An 8106-nucleotide genomic window follows, 5' to 3' on the forward strand; every position below is an offset into this window, starting at 1 on the left:
CGGGCCGGGCGGGGGGTCCCTGGGGAGGGGCCGCTGGGTGGGGACCCCCCCACCCCCGGCAGGCCGGGCGGCTGAAGGAAATGTGGTCTGTCTTACAGGACATCGATTTGATTGACATCCTGTGGAGACAGGATATTGATCTCGGCGCTGGGCGAGAGATTTTTGACTACAGCCACCGTCAGAAAGAGAGCGAAGTGGACAAAGAGCTGAGCGATGGGAGGGAGCGCGGGGACAGCTGGAGGAGTGCAGGGAATGAGGTCTTGGATAGAATCCCGCTAGTTGATGGAGAGACCGGGGAGAGTTTCCCTGCGCAGGTAACACCCCTGGGCCGGCCGGGCTGGGGGCTGCGCTCCCGGGGCCCTCCGGCTGTGCCGGTGCCTGTGCGGGGGCTGTTCCAGCAGCAGCAGCAGCAGCAGGGTTTGCCCAGGTGGGCAGCAGGATTTGGGCAGGGCCAGCCGTGTCCCCGTGGCAGCCGCAGAGTCCCCCTGGCCTGCGTGGCCGGAGGGGACAGCAGGGGACAGGAGGGGACAGCAGGCTGGCCGGGAGCGGCGGCGTTGGCGCTTTCCCGTCGCCCAGAGCGGGAGGATGGAGCCAGCGAAGGAGCACTGGGTGGGGCTCTGGCTCTTTTTTGGATGCGCTGTGCTCGAGCCCTGCTGGAAGGGAGCTGATTCCTCAGCAGCACCTCCCAAAGCCCACGGCTCCCGTTCCCATCCCGTGCCTTTCCTGTCCCCGCAGGTGCCCGGTGCGGAGGATCAGACAGCGCTGTCCCTGGAGGAGTGCCTTAGGCTGCTGGAGGCCACCTTCCCTTTCGGGGACAATTCCGAGGTGAGCCCCAGGGGTGCATCCCGAGGCTCCCCCTGCCTCTCTCGCCGGCGTTTCGGTGCCTCCCGCGCTTCTCCCGCAGCAGCAAATTGGGTTTGGCTGCTCCGGGAGGCTCCAGGCATCCTGCGAAACCGCCCGGGGAGGGGCGGCTGCGATTAATTAAAGCCTCCTGGCTCTGCTCCTCGTTAGTTCTCGGCAAAGCGGGCGGGAAGGGCGCTGGGCTGGGGGGTGGCTGCATCCCTGAGAATCCTCGAGCGTTCCTGAGCATCCGTGAACATCCCTGAATGTTCCTGAATGTCCCTGTGCATCTCTGAGTGTCCATCCCTGAGCATCCCTGAGCATCCCTCAGCATCCCTGAGCATCTCTGAGTGTCCATCCCTGAGTGTCCCCAAGTGTCCCTGAGCATCCCTGAATGTTCCTGAGAATCCTTAAGAATTCCTGAGCATCCATCCCTCAGCATCCCTGAGCCTCCCCAGTGAATCCCTGAATGTCCCTGAGCATCCCTGAATGTCCCTGAGCATCCCTGAATGTTCCTGAGCATCCCTGAGAATCCCTGAGCATCCATCCCTGAGCATCCCTGAGCCTCCCCAGTGAATCCCTGAGTGTTCCTGAGCATCCCTGAATGTTCCTGAGCATCCATCCCTGAGCATCCCAGAACACCCCTGAGCCTCCCCAGTGAATCCCAGTGCGTTCCCGAGCTGCCAGCCCTGATTCCCTGGCGTGCTCAGTTCCCAGCTGCGGATGTCTCCGCCCTGAGCGAGGCCGTGCCGGGGCAGAGCCGGGCTCCGGGCGGCCCCCCCAGCCTGCTGTCCCCTCTCCTGGCCGAGACCGAGTCCCCCTTCGACCTGGAGCAGCAGTGGCAGGACCTGATGTCCATCATGGAGATGCAGGTGAGCTCCGGGAGGGGCGGGAAGGGCTCGGTGCCGCCGGGCGGCTCCCGGCGCTCTCCCGGCGAGCCGCGCCCGCGTCTCTTGCAGGCCATGGAGGTGAACGGCACCGGCGCCGAGAGCCTCTACGGCGGCACCGGCGGCGACCTGCTGGCGTCCAACTACAGCCTGGCCCCCGGCACGCCCATCAACCAGAACGTCAGCCTGCATCAGGCCTCGCTGGGGGGCTGCTCCCAGGACTTCTCCCTCTTCAGCTCGGACATGGAGAGCCCCTCCATGGCGGGCGGCTCGGCCCTGCTGCAGCTGGCGCCCGACAACTCCACCGGCCTCAACAGCACCTTCGGCTCCACCAACCTGAGCGGGATCTTCTTCCCGCCCCAGATGAACGGCACGGGCAACGAGACGGCCGGGCCCGAGCTGCCCGACCCCCTGGGAGGGCTCCTGGACGAGGCCATGCTGGATGAGATCAGCCTGATGGACTTGGCCATCGAGGAGGGCTTCAACCCCGTGCAGGCCTCGCAGCTGGAAGAGGAGTTCGATTCCGACTCAGGTCTTTCCCTGGATTCCGGCCACAGCCCCGCGTCCCTGAGCAGCTCCGAAGCCTCGTCCTCGTCGTCCTCGTCCTCTTCGTCCTCTTCCTCCTCCTCGTTTTCCGAGGAAGGCGCCGTGGGCTACAGCTCGGACTCGGAGAACGTGGACTTTGAGGAAGCGGAAGGGGCGGTTGGCTACCAGCCAGAGTACAGCAAGTTCTGCCGCATGAGCTACCAGGACCCGGCGCAGCTCCATTACCTGCCTTACCTGGAGCACGTCGGCCACAACCACACCTACAACATGGCCCCGGCCGCCCTGGACCCCGAGGAGCCCAAAGCGCCCGGCGCCGGCAAGAAGAGCGGCAAGGAGAAACCCTCGGAGCTGCTGGACAAGCAGCTGAGCCGCGACGAGCACCGCGCCAGGGCCATGAAGATCCCCTTCACCAACGACAAGATCATCAACCTGCCCGTGGAGGAGTTCAACGAGCTCCTGTCCAAGTACCAGCTGAGCGAGGCGCAGCTCAGCCTCATCCGCGACATCCGCCGGCGCGGCAAGAACAAGATGGCAGCGCAGAACTGCCGCAAGAGGAAGCTGGACACCATCCTCAACCTGGAGCGCGACGTGGAGGAGCTGCAGCGCGACAAATCCAAACTGCTCAGGGAGAAGGTGGAATTCCTCAAGTCCATCCGGCAGATGAAGCAGAAGGTGCAGAGCCTGTACCAGGAGGTGTTCGGGCGGCTGCGGGACGAGCAGGGCCGGCCCTACTCGCCGAGCCGCTACGCGCTGCAGTACGGCAGCGACGGCAGCGTGCTGCTGATCCCCCGCGCGCCCGCGCCCGCCGAGCCGCAGCCGCGGCGCCAGGAGCGCAAGCAGAAGGACAGGAGGAAGTGAAGGCGGCGGCGGAAGGGAGAGCTGGGATGAGGGCCGAGCCTGGAAGCGCTTGCGGAGGGAACTTTGATGCCTTCTTATCCGATTCTGTCTTCTCGAAGCGGCGCCGCCGCCGGGGACTCTGCGGCCGTCCCGAAATACAAAAAGGGGGGGACGGAGCCTTCGCCCCCCTCTGAGCCCAGCTGCCACCGCCCAGCCCCGAGGTGCTGGGAGAGCAGGGACGAGCTGGCATCGCTGCTGGGGAGGTTGGCACGAGGTGGATAAAACAAAAACAAAAAAAAAAATAACAAACTACTGTTAGGAACTGGCTTTAAATAAGAGAAAAAAACAAAAAAACCCCACAAAAAAAAAATTCCTGAGAAAAGAACAACAAAAAAAAAAGAGATTTAAGCGAAGGGACTTCAAGTTATAGGAGAGATGTTTTTCTGAACTTCCAAAGTTCTGTGATTTCAGGTAGTTGGTTGTTTTTATTTTATTTTTTTTCCTTTTTTTTTTGCTGGTTCTTTTTTGGTTTTGTTTTTCTCTTTTTTTTTTTTCTCCTTTTTTATTATTTTTTATTTTTGTTTGTTTTTTTTTTCCTTTTATCCCGACCCCGTTTTTGGCGCCGTCGAGAGATTCCGGATTTCTCCTTCCTCGAGCACCCGAGATCACAGCAGGGCACACGTGGAGAGACACAAAAAAAAAGTGGAAAGACACAAAAAAAAAGTGGAAAGACACAAAAAAAAGTGAAGAGACACAAAAAAAAGCGACTTTCATTAACCCCTTCCCGCCCGAGGAAACTCAAACCTCGGAGGGGGAGGTAAAAAAAAAAGCGACAAAACCATCCCGGAAAGGAAAATTTAAAAAATTTAAAAAATTAAAAAAGAAAGGAGAACGAGCAGGGAAATCCACGGAGCTTTGGGAAGAGCGGGATTCTCAAGGATCCCCCGGGAAAAGCTCAATTTCCTGGGAATTTGGGCAGGAATTTGGGGTCGGGAAGGGCGGTGACCTCGCGGTGTCACCTCGAGCGTCCCCATCCCGTAACCGCGCTCGGGTTTTTTTAATGGGGTGGGGGAAAAGCGGTTCCAACCTCGATTTTATTTTATTTTAGATTTTTTTGCCCTTCACCCCCTTTTAGGGTCTAGAAGTGCTTGTGTTAAGTAAAAAAAACCCCCAAAAACCTAAAAAAAACCCCTAAAAAACCTAAAAAAAAAACCCTAAAAAATCTAAAAAAAACCCCTAAAAATCTAAAAAAAAAAACCCAAAAAAACCAAAAAAAAAACCCTAAAAAACCCCTAAAAAACCTAAAAAAAAATTTTAAAAAAACACCAAAAAAAAGAAGAAGGGAGAAGCCCAAAGGTTGAAAGCTGCTCAATGTTCTCTTTGCCATATTCCGTGTAACCGTGTGATCACATTATAGGATTCTCTTCTGTCCCCAGAGGTGTTGGTCTGAATTCCTGTTTTTGTTTTTGATTCTTCAGGAGGGGGGTGGGGGTAGTGCCTTGATCACTGTTCAGGTCTCCACACCTTGGAGATCATCCTAGAGCTGGATTTCCGTTATAGCACAGCTGGGAGCGTTCGGACTTTACCAGCAACCAGAAAAAAAAAATAAAATAAATAAAAAAAAATTTAAAATAAAAATGAAATAGAAATGAAAAAAAAAAAAAAAGAGAAAAAAATAAAATAGTTAAAAAAAAAAAATTAAAAAAAAAGGAAAAAAAAAGCTTAAAAATGAAACAAAAATAAAGAACGGCTTTTCCGAGCCGGTCCTGTGCATGGGATCTGAGGGGGATTCCGGGGATCCAGAGAGGATTCCAGGGATCCAAGGGGGATTCCAGGGATCCAAGGGGGATTTCAGGGATCCCAGGAGGATTCCAGGGATCCAAGGGGGATTCCAGGGATCCAAGGGGGATTCCAGGGATCCAGAGAGGATTCCAGGGATCCAAAGAGGATTCCAGGGGTCTGAGAAGGATTCAAGGGATCTGAAGAGGATTCCAGGGATTCCAGCTGGATTCCATGGATCCGAGGAGGATTTCAGGGATCTGAAGAAGATTCCAGGGATCCGAGGGGGATTCCAGGGATCCAAAGAGGATTCCAGGAGGATTCCAGGGATCCCAGGAGGATTCCAGGGATCCAGAGAGGATTCCAGGGGTCCGAGGAAGATTCCAGGGATCTGAGAAGGATTCCAGGGATCCAAAGAGGATTCCAGGGATCCCAGGAGGATTCCAGGGATCCCAGGAGGATTCCAGGGTGGTCGTTCCCCCTGGAGCAGCAGCAGGGAAAAGCCCTCTTGGCAAGACGTGTGTGGGTTTGTGGGAATGGTTTCCAGGTTTGCTTTGGTTTCTGTTTTTGGGGAATGTTTGGAGCTGGGATTGGCTGGATGGGACCCCCCCCCCCCTCCAGCTTCCCGGGAATGAAGCACAAGTTGGGATTTGGGGAGGTTGGAATGGAGAGAGAGCCCTGTGCGTGTGTTTTAAATTATTTCCTTTTTGTTTGTTTCCTCTTAGAAACTTCTTTTGGTTTGGTTTGTTTTTTTTTTGGAATGATCTGTGACCTGTCAGGGAGAGAAGAGAGATTGTTGTGAGCACAGGACAGAAAATAAAAAACGGCTTATTCACTGTACCAGCCTCGGCTCCCGGAGCTTTTATTCGGGATTCCAGGGGGTTTTGGGGTGAAATTGTGGGAATTGAGGGATTTTTGGTGGTTCCAGATCCGGTTTGGATGGGTGAGAGTTGTTCCAGTGCTGCAGGGGATGGAGGAGGAGGAGAAAAGGAGAAGGAAAAGGGGAAAAGAAGAAGGAAAAGGAGAATTAAATGGAGAAAAGGAAAAGAAAAAAAAGGAAAATGAAAAGGAAAAGAAGGGAAAGAAAAGGAGAAGGAAAAAGAGAAGGAAAGGAAGAAGGAAAAAAAAACAAAAGAAGAAAAAGAAAAAAAGAGGAGAAAAAGTAGAAAAGGAGAAGAAAAAGAAGGAAAAGGAAAATGAAAAGGAAAAGAAGGAAAAAGAGAAAGGAAGAAGGAAAAGAAGAAAAGGAGAAGGAGAAAAGGAGAAGGAAAAGAATAAGGAAAAAAAAGAAAAAGAAGGAAAAGGAGAAGGAAAAAAAGAAGGAAAGGAAGAAGGAAAACAGAAAAGAAAAAAAAGGAGAGGAAAAGGAGGAAAAGGAAAATGAAAAAGAAAAGGAAAAGAAGAAAAGGAGAAGGAGAAAAGGAGAAGGAAAAGGAGGAGAAGGAAAAAGAGAAGGAAAGGAAGAAGGAAAAGAAAACAGAAAAGAAGAAAGAAAAAGAAAAAAGGAGAAGGAAAAAGGAAAAGGAGGAGAAGCAAAAACTCTTCCATGGGAACAACCATTTCTGGCTTTTTTCCTTTTTTCCTCCTCAGATCCAAGGAAAAGCGAGTTCCTGAGGGGTCCCAGGGCCGAGCCCCCCGTGGTGATTCCAGATCCTTCTCTTTGGAATTCTGACTCCCAAATTTTCCTGCTGGGAACGGCCAACTCTTCCTCCGGAGCCGATTCCATCCCGAGGGAGGAACATCCCCAATCCTGCCCCATCCCCGGGGGATAAATCCGTCCCCAGATCCTCGGAGCGTTTCCAGCACCCGAATCCCAGCCGGATTTCCCCTGGAAAGGAGCTCTGAGCCCATCTGGGGGTCCCTGGATGATCGGGAATGGCAAACTCCTGGGATCTGGTGGATCCCGTCCTGGTTATTTCCATGGTTTTGTCCTTTCTCCAGGGATTCCAGCCCCGCCTCCCCCATCCGGAAAATCCAACCCAAATCCCAGCCCGGCCCCGGCGCTCCCGGGACACAAATCCCTTCTCATTCCCGGATCCGGATCCGAGCTCAGCCAAGGGGATGTGGGGAGCTGGATCCGGAATGAATCCACACCCGATCCACACCAGATCCACACCCGATCCACACTGAATCCACAATGAATCCACACCGGATCCGGAATGAATCCACACCGGATCCACACCAGATCCACACCGGATCCGGAATGGATCCACAATGAATCCACACTGAATCCACACCGGATCCACAATGAATCCACACCGGATCCGGAATGAATCCACACCGGATCCACACCCGATCCACACCGGATCCGGAATGAATCCACACTGAATCCACACCGGGTCCGGAATGAATCCACACCCAATCCACACCAGATCCACGCTGGATCCGGAATGAATCCACACCGGATCCACAATGAATCCACACTGAATCCACACCAGATCCACAATGAATCCACACCGGATCCACAATGAATCCACACCGGATCCACACTGAATCCACACTGGATCCACACTGGATCCGCTATAAATCCACAATAAATCCACACCAGATCCACATTAGATCCACACTGGGTCTGCAATAAATCCACACTGGATCCACAACCTTCTCCAGAGTCAAAACCTTCCCCAGAACCTTCTCGAGTCGGAACCTTCTCCAGAACCTTCTCCAGAGTCAAAACCTTCCCCAGAACCTTCTCCAGAGTCTGAACCTTCTCCAGAACCTTCTCCAAAGCAAGAACCTTCTCCAGAACCCACTCCAGACCCTGTTCTGGAACCTTCTCCAGAACCTTCTCCAGAGTCGGAACCTTCCCCAGAACCTTCTCCAAAGCAAGAACCTTCTCGAGAACCTGCTCCGGAACCTCGAGAACCTGCTCTAGAACCGATCTGGAACCGCTCTAGAACCGATCTGGAACCTGCTCTAGAACATGATCTAGAACGTGATCTAGAACCGATCTAGAACCGCTCTAGAACGTGATCTAGAACCGATCTAGAACGTGATCTAGAACCGATCCGGAACCCGATCTAGAACCGATCCGGAACCCGATCTAGAACCGACCCAGAACCTCTGGAACCTGCCTGAGAACCCACTCTGGAACTTTCTCCAGACCCTGTTCCAGAACCTTCTCCAGACCTTTCTCCAAAGCTGTCGCCCAGCTCGGGGCTCACCTTCCCTCCGTGTCCTGCTCTACCTGCTGGATCAGCACTGGAGGAAAAGGGAG

The 8106-nt window shown here is 53.8% G+C and overlaps 2 protein-coding genes across 3 annotated transcripts in view; one reads left to right on the top strand and one right to left on the bottom strand.

Moving 5' to 3' along the window:
* Positions 1-5732, top strand: part of NFE2L1 (nuclear factor, erythroid 2 like 1) — an 18659-nt gene extending 12927 nt beyond the window's left edge. Inside the window, exons 4-7 of one of the 2 annotated variants that reach the window (XM_015616474.3) lie at positions 99-314; positions 736-825; positions 1551-1712; positions 1800-5732. In XM_015616474.3, the coding sequence (XP_015471960.1) occupies positions 99-314; positions 736-825; positions 1551-1712; positions 1800-3131 (1800 nt within the window). In that variant the 3' untranslated portion in view covers positions 3132-5732. The remainder of the gene's footprint in view (positions 1-98; positions 315-735; positions 826-1550; positions 1713-1799) is intronic. The other variant, XM_015616475.3, reaches the window with a different exon arrangement.
* Positions 5733-6398: 666 nt separating this feature from the next.
* The window catches only part of LOC109022426, a 2677-nt gene continuing 969 nt past the window's right edge, over positions 6399-8106 (bottom strand). The window contains exons 2-3 of the mRNA XM_019005489.2: positions 7477-7782; positions 6399-7400 (exon numbers count right to left, since the gene is read on the bottom strand). Of these exons, the coding sequence (XP_018861034.1) occupies positions 6939-7400; positions 7477-7782 (768 nt within the window). The 3' untranslated portion in view covers positions 6399-6938. The remainder of the gene's footprint in view (positions 7401-7476; positions 7783-8106) is intronic.

The sequence above is a fragment of the Parus major genome, unplaced genomic scaffold (assembly GCF_001522545.3).
Source record: "Parus major isolate Abel unplaced genomic scaffold, Parus_major1.1 Scaffold449, whole genome shotgun sequence".
NCBI classification, from domain to species: Eukaryota; Metazoa; Chordata; class Aves; order Passeriformes; family Paridae; genus Parus; species Parus major.